The 18,258-nt window shown below is 57.6% G+C and overlaps 1 protein-coding gene across 1 annotated transcript; it reads left to right on the forward strand.

The window, feature by feature from the left end:
- The first annotated feature begins 302 nt into the window (after window positions 1–302).
- On the forward strand, window positions 303–12,565 carry SLC25A29 (solute carrier family 25 member 29). Its single transcript, XM_033108360.1, has 4 exons — window positions 303–600; window positions 4,854–4,897; window positions 10,196–10,279; window positions 10,579–12,565. Exons 1-4 carry the CDS (start codon window positions 567–569, stop codon window positions 11,335–11,337), a joined length of 921 nt encoding a protein of 306 aa, XP_032964251.1. The 5' UTR covers window positions 303–566; the 3' UTR covers window positions 11,338–12,565.
- Window positions 12,566–18,258: the final 5,693 nt, after the last annotated feature.

An 18,258-nucleotide genomic window follows, 5' to 3' on the forward strand; every position in this document is an offset into this window, starting at 1 on the left:
CAGTCAGGGTGTGGACTCCCGGGCCGGGCCCCACGGTCCTGCTTCCGCGAACACCCTATTCCTCTCCCACCCCGAGCAGCGCAGGTGGGCTCACGACCCACATTCTTTGTCTGCAGCGCCTCTGCGCCTCGCCAGTCCACCCGCCATGGCCCCGGCGCCCCGCCCCACCCGGGCACGCTCAGCCAATGAGGAGCGGAGGCGGTGCGCAGGCCCCGGGCGTTGTCCGCACCTCGCTCGTCCATTGGATGCGCTCTGCACCCCGCCCAAGCCCGGCCGCGGTCGAGGGGCGGGGCCTGCGGTCCGAAGTGAGGGACCCGGGGCACCCGGCGGACAGAGGCAGGGGCCAGAGCGCCGGCGGGCGAGGAACGTACGCCGGGCGAGGAGTCGTGCGCGGAGCTGCCGCCGCCCCCAGACCCCGCTCTGCCCGGAGCTCCGCGCCAGGAGGCGGCGGCCCTGCTGAGTTCCAGCCCAGCAAACCCGTGGTGCCCCCGACGGCAACGAGCCCGGCGAAGGGTCGGAGAAGGAGAAGGACGTGGAAGAAGGGCGGCCTCGCTGGGAACCTGGCAATGGCGCTCGACTTCCTGGCTGGATGCGCTGGAGGTGAGGAGGCGGCGGGACGCGCGCGGGGTCCCCAGACTTCGGGCGCCCGAATCTCCGGGGTCGGAGCCAGGTATCCGGGATGGGAGGCCAACTCGGCCCAGCGGCTTGCTCTCTGGCCGGGGTTTCCTCGTCTGTAAAAAGGAGGATAACAAAGCTTTCGTCTCACAGGGCTCTCTGGGCGTGAATTGACATCAGGCCCGAGGGCGCTGAGCGCACTGTCTGCTGGGGCGAGTTTCTTTTAAGTCCTTCGGGGCACGTTCGGACGGACGGGAGGTGTGGGGCCCCGGGCTGCACCGCGGCTTGGCGGAGGCGGGGCACTGGCTGCCAGGTGGGTGCCCCGCTGCCCCCTGCTCTCTCCTCGCCCTTGTCCCGGAGCGCCTCTCCCTAACGCCGCATCCCACCCGGAGCAGGGTTCGCTCCCGGGGCCTGAGAAGTTTTAGGTTGGCTCTACCCCTGCACCCCCGCAGCCATCTGGGCGGGGCTGGGGCCACCCGACAACCCCCTAGCAGGCTGGCCTGAGGGGCACTGAGAGGCGCCGGCTGGATCCCGGGCGCCAAGTCACGCTTTGGCACGCGGCCCGCTGCGTACGCCGTGGAGTGAAGTGATGGTGGGCGGCCTCCACCCGGCGGGCAGAATGGGCCTGACACGCCGCTGGCGATAGTCCTAGGGCTCACGCAGACGTGTCACCGGCGTGGGGCACCTTCAGCGAGGCCGGGCTTTGGTGTCCAGTGTCCCGGGGAGGGCCTGAGTCTTTGTGCAGCCCCAGCTCTGCTATGGCCCTACCGTGGGCGTAGGGCACCAAACCTCCCTGTTTGGCTTTTAGTTTCTCCGCTTTTCCTTGGAGACTTCATTTATTCAACAGGTATTAATTGGGAGCCAGGTTTCCCTATCAGGGATTCTGGGATGAGGTGACCTGAGCTGACATATGTGGCAGGCCCTCCAGGGCAGAGAGGGCCGGCTAAGTGTTCCAAGCCGGGTGGGCGCTTCTCTCCTCCAGCACTTGCCAGTGGTGGGCCCCCTGGAGAAAGAGGAATGACCAGTCATGACCATAAGCATTTAAACCTGTGTGGCGTGAGCTTCCTGTTCTGGGCGACAGGAGGCTGGTGGAGAAGGGAGTCTGCCAGGGAAGTGATGTCAGTGAGGGGATTTAAGAACCTCCCAAACTGTTACCCAAGGACTGGAGCCTGAGGGAGGGGGAGAAACCCCAGAGATTTGGGCAAATCAGTGGAGAATTTCTCCCAAGCTCGGGCACCAGAGGAGACAGGAAGGGTGAGGGGGCTGTGCTGAGCCAGCGCTCAGCTTCCTCCAGCCCTCAGATCTCCCTCTCTGCTTTTACCATTCTCCTCCCCTTGGTGTCTGTCACTCCTTCTGGCCCCTGTTGGGCCCCAGCTCTCCTCTACTCACCGCTCCCCCCACAGAGGTGGCTTGGGAGTGTGGGGGCTGTCCCAGGGCCCCTTTCCAACTTCTTGGGGAGTGTGAGTTCTGTTCCCAGAGGGGCAGGATTCCTGCGGGTGTCCTGGGAACTTGGGGCTTGCGGTAGGAATACTCATCCTAAGGCCGGGCCTGCTTAGAGACCCGTCCCCCCAGACACACGTGTTCAGTCACTCTGGGCTCTTGCTCAGGCAGGGCCCCTTCCTGGAAAGCCCATCTTCACCAGGCCTACCTGGAAGAGATCCTATACAGGCCCGAGGGTCCAGCGCCCTGCCAAGCTGTAGGTGCTTCACTGGTCACCCGCACCGTCCCACCGGGGTCCGCATGCAAGTCTGGGTGGATGGTGCTCACCTACTTCCTCGTTGTGAGCTACTCGAGACCTGAGCCTCCCAGGTGGATGAGGTTGGAAGTGGCTGCAACAAGGTTTTGTATTCTGGGAGGGGACAGATAGGGTCCTCAGTCTCTGCTCCCTAGGGACCCTCTCTGGTCTTATTTGACCCAGGAGAAACCTAGGCCCTGAGAAGGGGACGTACTAGTGCAAAGTCATATTGCATGCTCCTACAGAGCAGGGCAGGGGCATCCTCTCCCCTTCAGCCCACGGGACAATGACCTGATTGTGTCCCGGGCCCGCCTTCGGGCCCCTGGCACGGCCTAGCCTGCACAGAGGGGCCATCCAGGAAGTGCTCGGCAACTGCTTGGGTCCTGGCCCCTAGATGCCTCTGTGTGGTTCCTTCAAGTTTGGGCTCCTTGCAAGGACTGGAGACTCAGGACAGGGCATGGGGGTGCTTCTCCTCGGCGGCCTGGGGTCCTCCGAGATTCCGACTTCCGTGTTGGGGGATGCTGGCACATCAGCTTCATTGTCTGAGTCTGGGTCACCTGTTCAACCTTGCCCTTGGAGAGGCTGGCTGGGGCCTTGATTGACAGTCCTTGGAGGCTGCGCTTGGTAGAAGGGGCGGAATGTCTACCTGCACTCCCCCACAGGGCTCAGCCCCAGGTCTTCTGCCTGCTTAGAGCCCAAGCTCTGGATGGGGGTCTGCCTGCTGCAGGTGTGGAGAGGAGGAGCAAAGGCCAATGGTAGGCAGGGATCCCTGCCTGGGGAGGACAGGTCGGTCATCCTGGTGTCCCCACCTACCACCTCTGCCAGGTGCCTCCAGGAGTGGTCCCCGTCCCGCTCTGGAGGGTCATGGGATGGGGGTTCCCCCGTAGAGTCCAGCTTATGCAGAGCAGTGGGCACTGGCTGTGGAGCTGAGCGACGGTGGGCTTCAGTGTCCTCTCAGGGAGATGGCCTGGCAGGGCTTCCTGGCTGTCAGGTGTCTGTGATGTTAAAGGGATAAGGCTTTGGGGACGGGAGGCCCTGGTGGAGGCAGGCCCCACACTCCACTCACGCCTGTGGACATTCTGGGTGAGGGGGACCCAGCCCCTTGCCTGAGGGCACTGAAACCAGTCAAGGGAGAACGGTGAGAATGACATGTCTGCCCTTGGGAGTCTTTGCCTGGGGCCCTCCCAATAGAGGCTGGTGAGTGACGATCTGCTCCTCCCATCCCAGAGGCTGATGAAGGCTGTTGCTGGCACCTGGGCAAGTCTAGAGCCAGAGGCAAGACTATCCAACCCCCTCCAAAGCTTCCAGCACGTGCTTCTTGTGGACCCCACAGTTGGACCTGGCTGCAAGGGGCTTGGAGGGCTGGAGGGGCCCTTGGTTCACTGAAGGAAGAAGGAAGGCCAGGCCGTACGCTGTGGGCAAATGTTAGATTTCCAAACCCAAGGAGATCTAGTTACAGCCCAAGAAAAGAGGTTGTACAGCTAGGATTTTCTAATTGAGAAAATTCAAAATATGAAATGATTTTTAAAAAGGGTAGATCTCAAAGGAATAGAAACAAAGTGTGTCTCGGGACCAGAAACACAGATGTCTTGCAGGAAAGACAGGTGTGGGGTGTCTTCTCATCCACCCGAGGGTTAGGGGTTCCAGGAGGAGAAGAAGGCCTAGAGATGATGAAGATGATGAATAAATAAATAATAGTGGAAATTTTCTCTGATCAGAAAAATGCAAGGCTACAGAATGACAGGGCTGGTGGAGTTCCAGGCAGGGTTGTTTTAAAGAAAAAAGACACACCCTTGGCACCTCCAGTGACATTCCTGAAATCTACAGATAAAATCTCAGAGGCTTCCTGTCGAAATAAATCAATTATTTACACAAGAAAGGAAACACGGCAGATTTCTCATGCAACACTAGAAGCCAGAGGACTTCTGGGACACGGCCACCCTCTCTGGCCTGGGTCTGGAATCCTCATCGGACACAGAACTGTTCGTTGATAACCTTAAAGAAGTAGATTTTGCAGATGACCTGCAATTCAGAGGGCATTGCCCCATGTGTTACAGGTTCGAATCCACCACTGTCTAGCTGTGTGGTGTGGACATGTTACGTCTCTGGGCCTTGGTTTCCTCATCTATCAAATGGGCTAACAGTCCTTTCTTTGGAGGAAATAAGAGGGAGAGATAGTACAGGTGTAAAACTAAGAACCGTAACCACTAAGCAGAAATGTTACTGTTTGTTACTCAACACATGTTAGCTGTTTTAATTATACATAAACACTCCTGGAAATAAAAGAACTCCAGGATGTGCACATGAAATTCTAGGGAGGAAAGCGTGGGCGTTGACCTTGGGGATGTCCCCTCACATGCTCCCCGCCCCCCAGCCACGGGGATGAAGGGGCTGCCAGAGGAGCCAGGCACACAGCAGCCCCTGGGCTGTCCTTCCTGGAGCCGCACCCCACGCTGCAGGTTTCTCAGGCATTTGCCTCACAAGTCCTCCTTTCTTCCTCCAGGTGTGGCAGGCGTGCTGGTGGGACACCCGTTTGACACAGTCAAGGTGAGTCTCGGCACAGTTTAATTCTCAGGCTCTTGTGGAGGTAGAGACATGGGCGAGAGGCCTGCAGGGTCTGGGCGGCCGGAGGCCCCTCTCCACTGACCCTCAGGAACACCTTGAAGGTCTTCCCACAGGCTCCGGAATAAAGTAGAAGCAGGGTTCTCTGTGACGCCCAGGTGGGCTGCCGCTTATCCACTGAGCCCAGAGGGCCTCTCTTGGGTCTGTCCCCACACCTCCCAGCGGGGGCTGCACTTTGAGGTCCATCCTGGGGCTTGGCCAATCGAGACCAAGGGGCCGGTTTCCCCTTGCCCAGCGCAAAACTCCTCCAGACAGCTTCTGGAAAGAAAAGTTCAGAGGAAAAATACGTAAAAGTCAAAACTTGTCAGTGAGTCCCATGCCCGTGACCTTCACAGAGGTGACCGTCAGTGTCCAGGAGCTGAGGAGCAGTTTCCCCAGGGCAGCCGTGCGCCTGCAGGGGTTCGTGGGGCAGGCACTCACTGCCTCCTCCATAAACCCCTCACGTACACCGTTGAGTCCCAGGTTCCCAATGCCTCAGTGTGCAAACCAAGGAAATCTATGTTCTCCTGATAGCAGGTCCCACCTGAGATTGTCCCGTTATTGTGGTTTTATGTCGGGACCCTTTTTTGCCAGCTCCACTGGGGAGCCAGGACCACTGTGAGCAGCAGGGTGTGAGGCCAGACTTTCTGCTGCCTTAAACATTGACCTTGGCACCTCTTCCCACTGAGGCAAGGGCAGAGCAAGGGCAAGGCCGTCACTCGCAGCTGGGTTTGTTTCCTGTCTCTTTTTTTCAGGAACCTGGGTGTTTCTTGGCTAAGAAAAGGACTTGTGAATTTAGGGCTGCAGTTCCCTCCAGCACAGGCCTGGGGGCCTTGCCTTATGCTTTGGCTCAGACCTGAAAATGTTCTGTCCCTGGGCCTGTGTGGGTCGAGGCCCGCCGCTCAATAACCGTGGGCCCTCACTTTACATCTGGGCCCAGTCGTTCTCTGCACGTAAGGGGTTGGGCAAGATTACTGAGGCCCTTATTTTTTTACTAGCTGTGCCAGCTCAGCAGTATGATTTCTGCTGGATGAAATGCCGGTTCTGCAGAGCATGGCTTTCCTTCCATCCCACGGTCGGTGAATTTGGGGAGGAGGTGGAAGGGCCGGGCTTTCTGGCCGTGCAGCGGCCCCTGAGTTCCGTGCAGGCCTGCCGGAGCAGCCCGGGACAGCTTGGCAGTGTCCACGTTGCGCTGTGTTTATGTCTTGGGTCACGTGTGCTAAATGCCTCTTGAAGCTGCATCCAGCCAGGAAGGGCCTGTGATTCACTACCTCAGCCCAGCTTTGCAGAGTCCCCTCTGAGCAGTGATTGGCCCAGGCCCAGCCAGGCCTTCTGCAGGCTCTCGTCCGGCCCCTCAGTCAGTTCCCAGCAGCCTAGGAGCACTTTGTCCTGGTGTCCCCAATTCCCTCTGATCTCCTGAGCCATGACAGGCACCCCTGCAGTATTCAGGGGCAGGCTAATGCCCCTGGGAACCCCCATTACTTGGCCCCTGGAGGGAGGACATCCATTTGGGGCCTTTTTGTTGTTGTTTTGTTTTGTTTTTGCTACTGTGGCCCCCCCAGTATCACATCTGGGCAAACCTGTTGTAAAAAGCTGTTTTTTATGATGAAGGGGAGAAAACCCGCCCAGCAGTCACCACTGTCACTCAATTCTTGTGACCCGTCCTGTCCCACCCAGGGGCTCACACACTATTTATTACATTGCGCCAGGCATGGAGCACACTCATTTGGTTTAATTTAATGTTATAATGGCCTTATTTTTTTACTAGCTGTTTTCCGTTATTAAACATTAAACATTCTCATTACAAGAAAATTGGGCAATGTAGAAAAGTAAGTTATTTCCTTTCACCAGACAAATCGGTTTCCACATCTTGTGCGTTCAGAATCCCCCCTCCACCGTGTCCCCTGTGGGCAGGTGATACTTTTCAAATGTGGTTTTTCTTTTTTTTAAAGATCTAATTGGCTTTATTGAATGATTCATGAATTGGGCAGCACCCCATCTAGTAAATAGAAAGGTACTCCCTAAATGTGTTTTAACCATCAGGTACATATGGGTTTTTTTGGTTGGCTGTTACAAGCGTCATGTAGGTTGTAAAAAACTTGTAACCATAATGGAGGCATATCAACTAAAAAGCAAAACAAAACAAAACAAAACAGTCATTCATATATCCTTTTGCCCAACCCTTGTTAATGATTTCTACTGAAAAACAGAAATGTACACAAACCCATACATGTTCTTGCTTTTGCAAAAGTGGGGTTTACTTCATAGCTCTGCGGTTGAAATTGAAATTTAGCACATGTAGGTAAGTGCACACATGTTGAGTGTACAAAGCTATGAAACACGGGCAGAGCACAAGGCCAGCCTCCCGGGAGCCCCCACTCCCCTCCCCTGTCCCGACTCGCCGGACTCCCAGTGCCATTCCCTGAACCTCATGTAATTGGATCTGTGCTCGGAATGTGTGAGGAGACACACGTTCCGTGTCAGTCATGCTGTCTCATGGCTGGGACATTTAAAATGTGTTCCTCTAGACCCCTGGGAACAAAATTTGAGTCCAAAATTTGGTTTCCTTCTGTTGAACCTAGAACCGCAGCTGCTGTCCTCAGACACACCGCCTTTACACGTGTTTCTCTATGAAGGTAGTTTTCTGTCCTTCAGGGGACGTGACAGGACTCAGGAACACCATGTCCAAGCCTGCTTTGGCCAGGGAGGGGCCGTCCCAAGTCAGGGGAGGGGGCAGGGAGGCCAGAGGCTGGCATGGGGGGGCTCTATTCAGATGTGATGTTGAAATTTTGTGTTGCTTTAACCGCCTTTACTGTCTGAGCTGGAAGCTGTCTCCATCATAGCAAAAGCGTAACTGTTGTCAGTGAGTGTAAGCCTCACCCCCAAGACCAGGTGAACCCCATGCTTTGTTTCTCTGTCCTCGCTGAACCAGACCCTGGGCCTGGACCCCACCCTGCTCTGCCCCTCCCCTGCCCCCCAGAGTTCCCTCCAGGACCAGTAGGGGACAGGGAGGATGTGAGATGAACTTGGGGCTAGCACAGGCCCTGGGTTGGGGCCCTGGGCAGGGCTGGTCGAGAAAAATCAGTCCCTCTGGATCAGAGGGTCTTCATGTTGGGGTCTCCCAGCTCTGGGGGCAGCTAGGATACTCCTGGGTTTTTGTGAGAACGACCACTTTTCCAGGGTGAAGCCACCAATCCTCAAATGAGATCCTGTCACCCCAAAACGTCAAGACTTTCAGCTCTAGATATTATAAGATGTGGGCCACTGGGTCACAATTCACCCCCACACCTGTTCCCCCACACAGAGAGGGCTTACCCCAGACCCAGGGGTCAAAAACAAAGGGGAGAGCGGCCTCTGTGGTCTCTTGTTGGACCCGAGTTGTCCTGAGCATGGGCATGAAACTGTTCAGCCTGCAAAGAATTAAGGACACTGCTGGAGTGTATGAAAATGCAACCCAAGGAGGGGACAGCCCCATTTCACGTCATCTCTGCTAGCACAGCCCTCTTAGTTCCAGGGGCCACAAAGGAAGAAAGATGTCCTGCCAGAGTCCCCAGAACATTGAAGAGAAATGAAAACCACCTGAGCCAGACAGAACTCATGGGGTTCATACGTCGTTCAAGTTCAACAAGTGGTTTTGCTTTTCTCTGAAAACTCACCCCTCCCCTGCCAAGTCCTGGTAGAGCTGGCAGCCTGGGTGGGAATGGTGCTGGGGTGACAGTTGCAGTGCCTGCCAGCTGTAGAGCCTTGTAAGTGCCTTTGCCAATAGGAGATCCACCTGTTCTCACCAGCTGGCACCCCCATCCCACCCGGCGCCAACTAGCTTATGTCCCTGAGAGGACAGCCTTGGCCAAGTTGCTTGAGCCTCAGTCTCCCCATCTTTTAAATGGGAGCAATAAACCCACCTGGGCCGGTGATGACTACACCTGAGGCCCCTGTCCCGCTTCCCAGCACAGACGGGTGCTCACGTCATGGCCCGGGCCATAATGACAATTTCTGAGTCAGAGCAGGGGACCGTACCCAAGTTCAGGAAAGGTTCCTTGCGCTCTGCACTGCGGGGCCCGTGTATCAAGCACAGAGATAAGCTCTTGGTTAACAAAGAAGGCTTTCACAATGAGAACGGGACCGCTGCGCCTGAGCCCTGGGCCCCAGAGTTGCTGACGTGGTTCCCAAGGAGGTGTCAGCTGCTCTCCTGTCACGGCTTTACTGTAACTTAGGACCACTGTCCTCCCAAGGGGACAGAACCTGAGCAGGACCCAAAGGCTCAGTGCTGACTCCTGCTGCCACGTCCCATGCCCTGCTGAGGGGTACTGAGTGACTGGACGTGAGTACCAGCCGCAGTGTGCCACTGGGACAGTGGAGAGGGCCGGGAGGTGCTCACGCCCCACTGTCAGTACCTTGCAGCGGGTGAAAACGGAGGCAGAGGTGTCATGGCCACCCTACCAAGAAGGTATCTTCAGGCCGAAAGACAAAGCTGACAACGCCATGGAATATGACAGAATTTACTGTAGGGTGATTTACTTACAGGAAGATTGGGTCGGAGCGGACAGACGCCCAGCAGTCCGGCGCAGATTATTCTCCGCGACCAGACCCATTACTGTACTTTTTCTATAGTATAACCTGGCAACCAGTGACTGACAGGACAAAGGGACAAAGTCTGCAGTCGTGCCGGGGGCCAGCCCTCCTGGTGGTCTTGTGATGGATGGCGGCTTATAATCGACACTATTACCAGCGTGATATTTATCTCCGTTGTCATGCCATCCCTGCTGCTGCTAACAAAAGTATTCCTGGCTGCGTTTTAAGGAACACAGATAACCATCAACCAGAAGGCTCTGAGACGCTTGCGAAGGACAGTGGAGTTGGTCCGAGGTCACAGCGTGAAACTTAAAAATGAAATGAGATCGGGGACGCAGCTGGAGTTGGTTTTGTTCACATCTACATCTATATACTTACCCTGTACTTACCTGCAGTCTTGGGGATCCCCTGCCCTCTTGGGGTGTCATCCAGTGTAGCTGGCTGTCTGTGGCTGTTTGTTCACTGACACCCCTCCCTGAAGAGGCAGATCTGGCCTCACCCCAGCCTGGAATTCCAAAAGCCACAGAATGCTAGCTCCTTGGCTCCCTGCCTTGCGGGTCTGGCATCGGGCCTCCTGGACAGAGCCTCTGCGGCGGTCCTAAGTGCCAGGCCCCGGGAGCTGGGTGCTCTGGCCCCAACTTGCCCACCTTCCACTGGGCCCTCCCCTTCCAGGTGCGGCTTCAGGTCCAGAGCATGGAAAAGCCCCAGTACCGAGGGACCTGGCACTGCTTCCAGTCCATCATCAAGCAGGAGAGCGTAAGTGGCCTGGGCAGGTGGGGGTGGGGGCAGGAAACCGGCCTGTAGGACACTGCGAGGGCCCATGGAAGACTCGCGGGGACTACTGGGCGAGTCAGGGCGTTGGAAATGGGGAGGTGTGAATGCCCAGCCTTCTCAGATTGATGACTCTGGTTCTCACAAAAGTCTGCGGGATCCTCCTGAGCACCTCGGGCGGGCTGGGGCCCCGCCATCTGCGTGGAGGTTCCCTGGGGGGAGGGGAGATTGGGCAGCCCTCCCCCAAGCCGCAGTGGGCCTGACCCTGTGCGTGCGCCCCGCAGGTGCTGGGCCTGTACAAGGGCCTGGGCTCGCCACTCATGGGGCTCACCTTCATCAACGCGCTGGTGTTCGGCGTGCAAGGCAACACGCTGCGGGCTCTGGGCCGCGACTCGCCGCTGAACCAGTTCCTGGCGGGCTCGGCGGCGGGCGCCATCCAGTGCGTCATCTGCTGCCCCATGGAGCTGGCCAAGACGCGGCTGCAGCTGCAGGACGCGGGCCCGGCCCGCACCTACCGGGGCTCTCTGGACTGTCTGGTGCAGATTTACCGGTGCGAAGGCCTGCGCGGCGTCAACCGGGGCATGGTGTCCACGCTGCTGCGCGAGACGCCCAGCTTCGGCGTCTACTTCCTCACCTATGACGTGTTGACGCGCGCGCTGGGCTGTGAGCCCGGCGACCGGCTGCTGGTACCCAAGCTGCTGCTGGCCGGCGGCACGTCGGGCATCATGTCCTGGCTCTCCACCTACCCCATGGATGTGGTCAAGTCGCGGCTGCAGGCCGACGGGCTGCGGGGCCCCCCGCGCTACGGCGGCATCCTCGACTGCATGCGGCAGAGCTACCAGGCCGAGGGCTGGCGCGTCTTCACCCGCGGGCTGGCGTCCACGCTGCTGCGCGCCTTCCCAGTCAACGCTGCCACCTTCGCCACCGTCACCGTCGTGCTCACGTATGCTCGCAGCGAGGAGGACCTGCCCGAGGATGAGGCCGTGCCCACTGCCTCCTCTGCCCCGGCGGGGCCCGCGCTGCCTCAGCCCTCCAGCCTGTGACACCCGGTCCCCAGCGAATAAGGCGTGACCTCCCCAGGGCTGCTTTTCAAAGACGCAACATAGACATAGATTGGCACCCCCAGCCGATCAGCCAGCCCAGACACCCAGACCGCCCCGTGGGCTGGATTCTACTCATCAGCTGGGTGACCTGGGCCACAAACCTGACATCCTCAGTTTTCTCAGCTGTGACCTGGGGATCCTCATACCCACGTCATGCAGTCGGGAAGCTCAGGGGAGGCCTGTGCAGCGCCTGGCACTGTTCTCTGGAGGCTTCCGGAAACCCAGCCGACACTCCGGCCCTTCCCTGGGATCCCGCCCACCATCTCCATGGGGTCTCTGATGACCCCCTCATGGGCTGTTGCCCAGTGACTCACTGACTCTGCACATCCTCTGCCTAGCAAAACTCCAAGGACACTTTTGGCCACCTGTCCAGTCTCTGTGTTGGGGACAGAGAGGCAGCTCCAGGTGCCGCTATCAGAATGGAATCCTCTGCCGGTGCACCACAGCTTCTCCATATGGCACTGCTGGGAATACCCCTACTACTGCCACTCCCACTGGCGGGTGACCTGGGGACCCACCAAAAAGCCACGGGATTTGCTGGAGGTTCCATATCCTCCTGAGGACTGGAGTGGGGGAGCAGGACAGGCCAATGGGAGGAGATCTCAATAGTTAAATAGGAAATAGTCTCTTTTACCCTCTGTCCTCAGGCTGTGCATCTCTCTGTGAAATGGGGATATGGGTTGCCGATATCCCAGCCAGGGTTCCCTGAGGTGCAGAGGGATCAGCAGGGAGATACTATGGGGTCCCCAGTCCCCAGCAGATGGTGTCTTTCTGGGGCAATCTCAGTGCCTGGTTTCCTGTGAGGCCGTGAAGGGGGCCCGTTAGTGGGCACAGGTGTGGCCACTTTGGGCCCTTCCAGGCTGAGGAGGATCTGAGCCCATGCTCCGGACCTGTCGCTAGAAACCAGGGCTGTGGTGTGAGCTTCGGGCACCCGGGCACATCCCACACAGTGTGGTCCTGTGATTGGATGGGGAGGTGGATGGTTTTGCACGGGTAGGAGGTAACTGTGGCCTCCTTTGCCCTAAACAGGGTTCAGCCTCTTGGGTAACGTGACACGTTCTCCTAGGAGGCAGCCTGTGGTCAAGGAAGACAAGACTCCCACCCTGTACACGGGGTGTCATTATTATACAGAAACACTAAGGGAATAAAACATTCTTGGTTTTTTTTTAAGAGGGATGGACTTCATTTTGTGTATTACCGAGGAAGGGGTTTCATTCCGCACCTCTCCCTGGAGTCAGAGGGGCTGTGTGACCTGGGGCAAGCTCTGGGATGCATCTAAACCCTCAGTTTCCTCATCCGCAAAATGGGCTAATGGAGGTGTGAGGATTGAGTAAAACTCAAACATGCTGGATGAGTTCTCGGCATTCAGCAGGTTCTCCTCAGATGTCTGGTTATCCCTCAGATGTCTGGTTATCCCAGTGATGGGAAGCCTGGTTCCTGCTCGTCCTCTAGCTGGGCAGGGCAGGCAACGTGTGTCGTCAGCTCTGGGAGTACCAAGCTATGGTGAGGGCACAGAGAAGGACATTAGCTGAGGTCAGAAATGGCCTTCCAAAGGAGGGGAAGTCTAAGTGGAGCTCTGAAGGGAGAATGGATCTGTCCATCGGAGAGTAGACCTAACCCAACCTACGTAAGAGGTCCATGAGAGCTTCCTGCAGGAGGCCTCATTTGCCCACCCCCACTTATGCTCAGCCTCCTGGAGTCAGTTCTGGGCACTCTGTGTCTTCCTCTCATCTCTGAAGCTGTCTACCTGGAGTCTCTTTGCTTCCCAACTGCTGATCCAAAAAGCTCCACCCACCTACAGGGAGGGCAGGAGGGCCCCCAGCGTTCCCTCCAGGGGAGCAGCAGCTCTCCTGGGTCTTTACACCCCATTTAATCCCCAGCGCCAGCCTGTGACATTGGGCTTATCTTCAGTTTCCAGGGACAGGAGGCCAGGAAGGGGCTGGCTGGTGACCCCAGGGTGAAGTGTAGTCAGGCACATCACAGGACGTCCCTCCCAGGCAGCAGCTCCTTCACCCATGAGGTCCCCTGGACTTTCTCACTTTCTTCTGAAAACCCAGGCAAATGCTAAAAACCAGGGTCCCCCACTCCCACCCTGAACACTGATGGTTAAACATTACCAAAAAGTCAGATGGGAGGAGGGGTTGGGAAGGGGGGTTGTGAATTTATTTGACAATTTATTTTCTCCCTGATTTGAATTTATATTTATTCTGTGTGGAATAAGTAATATATTAACATGGGGAGAAAAAAATGCAAACGGAACCCAGGTTGTGCATTGAAGGGGAAAACCTGGTCCCCACCTCCTCCCGGCCGGCGTGCCCCTCCCTGGACCCGAGGCCTGTCTCCAGTTCGTGGAGGACTTCCCGTCCTGGGCAAATCCCAGCACGTGGGAACGTCCCTACTCCTCACAGAGTGTGGCCTAGGTACTGACTGTTCTGTTCTTTGCTTTTTGCACTTGACAGTTATCTTGGAGATGTATGCTAAGACAATAGACATTTATTCTCTTGAAGGTCTGGAGGCCAAGAGTCTGAAATTGTCAGCAGTGTTGGCTCCTGGAGGTTCTGAGGGAGGATCTTTCCTTGCCTCTTCCAGCACCTGCTGGTGGCCGGCCATCCTTGTCTTCTAGGCATATCGCTCCAACCCTGCCTCCATCCTCACATGGCCGTCTCCCCTGTTCGTTTGTCTCTTCTTCGTATAAGAACCCCAGTCATTAGCTTAAGGGCCCACACGATTCTAGTATGACCTCATTTAATTACATCGGCAAAACCTGTTTCAAATAAGGGTACAGTCACAGGTATCAGGGGGACGTTGGCAGACCTTCCTAGGTGCCTACTTAGAAGGCATCCTGCCTTTTCTAATAGAACCCCAATTTGTTCTGGGCTTCAGTGTGTCCAGAATTTAAAAAGTATATGCCTTTACTGACTCCCTTGCAGCTAGACGTGGCCACAGGTCCCAGGTACAAAAGTCAGTGGCTGGGGCTTCTGAAAAAGCTTTGTAAAAGGGACAAACGCATCTTTTCCTGATGAAACGGGGGCAAGAAGCCTGCAGGAGCAGTTGAGAGTCAGAACCAGCTCTGTGACCATGGGGGGCACTGTACCAGCCTGGTCTGTGGAAGGCTGGTCACTTGCCCCATGTTCCATGCACTTCCTTGGTTTCTCTGTCACATGCAGCCAGTTGTATCATAGCCACGGTGAGGAGTTGGCAGGTTTTACCCAGGGGAGGGACAGGATCTGGTTCATGCCCTAAAGACCCCACAGGAGGAGGTGAGGCAACTGGACTACAAGGGGCAGGAGGAGGCAGGCAATGTGGGGGCGTCTGAGCCCAAGGGCATCTCGAGGCTGGGAAGGGAGGGCCCTAGCAGCAGGTGGGCAGCACCACTGTGGGAAATGAACGGTGACAGGTGGAGTCCCCATGGCAGTTTGAGGGAAACGCTGAGTCACCTTTTCCTGGCTTCTCCAGTGCAAGTCGCCAGGCGTGCCGAGGAAGGCCCTGCAGCCCGGCCCACCTCTGGCACCGACACTGGGCTGACACACTGACTTCTTTCCCTTTTCTGTTTGTCCCCGGGGACCTCAGGCACACATAATGAGTGAAGCATAATATCCTCGCGACGCTCCTCACTGGCCACGGCCTGGCCCGCTCTCACCGAGTCATTCAGTCGTTTCTCATAAATCAAAAGTCCCTCGTCCCACAGGGTAGGGCCTTCACACCTTCCCCGTGGATAGCAGGTTCTTGGAACGGTGGCAGTGGCTCAGCCCTGTGCAGCCCCTCCAGTGCTCTTACCAGCCTCCGTTTTGCAGTGGAGGACACCAGAGAGGAGGGCCCAGTCCGGGTCACGTGGCCAGCTGGTGCTGGGCCCAGAGCCCGAAGGCCTTCCTGCTCCACAGCCGCCACCACCCCGCTGCTCTGGGCCTGGCCAAGCATCCACTCTGCCGCAGGAGTAGCCAGGGTCAGCCTGGACCGGCCACCCAGACCTGGTGGCCAAATTGCCAGGTTCCCGTGGCTGCAGTGACAGACACCCTAGCGTGTCAGTTCAGAGGGACCTGGACAGGTGCAGGACCCACCGTGTGCCCCTGGGTCTCGCTTCCTTGCTGCTGTGACCCCATCGCCACCCTGACATGGCACCCACCTGCTCCCCGGGGGCAGGCAGTGTGACAGGGCACACCAGACAAGGGGCAGTGCTGCTGGGAGCTGGGCCTATGCAGCCCCCTGCTCGCCTCCTGCACGGGGAAGCCCTCCTTGGTGGCCCCCACCCCACCCCGCCGCGCGCTCCCAGGACGCTGATAGACATCACTGGGCTGGAGCAGTTTCTGTACCACCTCTACCCCGGCCGGCTGGGCGGTGGTACTCCACACAGTGGTGCTGCCAGGTGGGAAGCCCTGCCCCCGAAAGCTGGGGTGCAGCCCTGGGGAGGCAGGAGTGGCAGTGAGAGAGTAGGACCCCAGGACAGACTACAGGGGGCGGGTGTCAGGGAAGATACGGCAGCAGCAGCTGGGGTAGGGTCGTCAGCAGGATGAGGTCAAGGAGCCCACCGGCCAGACGGGGGTGGATTATCCTAGAGGACGACGCTGAGTTCACGAGGGAAGATGGCTGGGGAGTGAGTGATCCAGCATTAGAATGAACGGGGTGACTGGGGGTGACTGCAGCAGAGCGGGTTGGGATGGGGGTGGAAAGATTTGGAAGTGGGTGGAGGACGAGGAACCCCACCCACTGCCACCTGTGCCATGAGGGTAAGAGAAACAGCAGGCTGGTTTGGAGGGCTTCTTTCTGGCCCCTTCCTCTCAGCCACCACCAGGTCCTGACCTCATCCAGAGCAGGAGAGCCATGGGGCCACCCCTCTCCCTGGCTGGGGTGCACCACGAGCCATCCCAACACCAGGTCCTGCTCAGGTGGCCCCTCCTGTTGTTTCCCGTCAGCTCCAAGCCGCCCTACAAAGGCACCACAAATGCCTCCCCTACCTCCCGGCCACCGCTGGGGGCCACCCTGCCCCTCCCTGCCCCTGCAGCCCTGCTGGCTGCAGCCTCTGTCTCCCGGACTCTTTGATGCTGGCCCCGGCGACCCTTCTCCCTCCTGCCGTCTTCTGCTGAGGAAAATGAAGCTCTCGACTGGCCCAAGGTCATCTGCCCTTCTGTCCAACTGAATCCCAAGGCCTTTCCAACGTGGCTGGTGTCCCCATGGCTTAGGAGCAGGCGGCCCCCAAGTACTAGAGGAGAAATTAATGACACCTCCCTCCGCCTTGTGGGTCCCCCACGCTGGGCTGAGGTTGTCCGCGAAGGGCACGGATGGTTGTGGGCGCCGAGCTGTAACCTCTAAGCTTCCTCACCCCACTTGGGCACGGGAAACCTCCAGGCACCCTCAGAGGGACCGGCTTGCGGCGTCCTGGCAGCCCCTCGCCGCGCGCGCGCGCGCACGCGCACGGCCCCCTCCAGTGGCGAAAGCGGGAGGCACACCCGGGTGCGGGCCCAGTCGGGATCTAAGGCTGCAGCGGAAAAACTAAATAACCCTCTGGCATAGCGGCCAGAGCAACCTGGGGCAGAGGCCAGGGAGCGGGAAGGGGAGGACCGGCAGGCCGCCCTCGCCAACGAATGGCGCACAGGGCTGGAGAGGAACTCGAGCCACCAGGTCCTGGGACTTTCATCAGCAACATGTTGCAGGAGATGGAAGAGAGGGAGCTTGGACCAGCTCTCCTCCAGCCAGGCCCGGCTTTCTCAGAGGCCGGCCCTGACACTGCCCTCCTCCCTCCCTCCGTCCGGCCTGTCATAGCTCTTACCCATATTTATCTTTTATCATCTTCTCATGTCTCCTCTGCTAGATGTAATGCAAGTTCCATTAGCACCGAAAACTGAGCCTCCTGACACATAATTGGTGCTCAGTTTGTTGAATGAGTGAACCTGGGAGTTAAAGGACAGGGAAGCTTTGGAAATGAAAAGCTGCGAGGGGAGGTGTGGAGAGGTTGGAAAAGCAGGTCAAGCCTGGGGCTCAGCTCTGAGGGTAGGTGCAAGCTTTGGATTTTACCCATAGGAAGTGGGGTCACTGGAGGTTCAGGTGGGCTGGTGAGATGCCACTGGAGACCCGGTTAGGAGACTGCAGGTACAGTGACAGGAAGCTGGAGGGGAGAAGCTGGGGCCAGGGGTCGGGGGCTGAGAAGCAGCTTCCAAGCCCAGAACACACAGTTGTAAGAGCCGAGAGGCCGCCATGCTGGGAGGAGGTGGCCATAGCACCCTCTATGAACAGGAACCAAGGCTTCTTTGAAAATGGTTAGAGATGAATTCAGGCTGAGACGCCGGTGGCAGCAGAGTGCAGTGGCAGACAGGCAGCCTGGGTTTTGAATTCCAGCTTCTTGGACCTTCACCAGTGCCCCTCGTCCGTGACACGGGGTAATGCTACTGGATTCCTCCAGTGGTCACCTGGAGGAGATGAAATGGTGCCCACAATGGTCCCGGGCAGTTAGGGGCCCAACAAATGTTCTTACAGCTGGGCAGAGGTGCTGGCAAGGGCAAAGAAGAGACATTGGTTTCAGTTACCCGGGGGTGCCCACAGAAAGCAATTCCAGAGCCCTCCATTCCAAAGCTTTTGGTCTAAAATGTGAAGATCACACACTGTCACCACGGCTGTTCCTCCGCTCAGCTCTACCTTGGCCCTTCACTCAGTCCTGGGCAGGCCCAGGACTTGCCACCTCAGCAACATCCTGTCAGCAGCCCCTTCCAGCATTAGCAAAAAGAAGGGAAAGTCATATAAATTAAGGAGTAATAGTAAACCTCACTCTGCAGCCGGGGTAGCGTGGGGGTGGGGGGTGGCAAGGTGCTTGCTTCTCTGCATTCTGCTTCTGGCCAACTCCTAATTAGCTCAGGAGATTTGATCAAGTTT

The sequence above is a fragment of the Rhinolophus ferrumequinum genome, chromosome 6, assembly GCF_004115265.2.
Source record: "Rhinolophus ferrumequinum isolate MPI-CBG mRhiFer1 chromosome 6, mRhiFer1_v1.p, whole genome shotgun sequence".
In the NCBI taxonomy this organism is placed as follows: Eukaryota; Metazoa; Chordata; class Mammalia; order Chiroptera; family Rhinolophidae; genus Rhinolophus; species Rhinolophus ferrumequinum.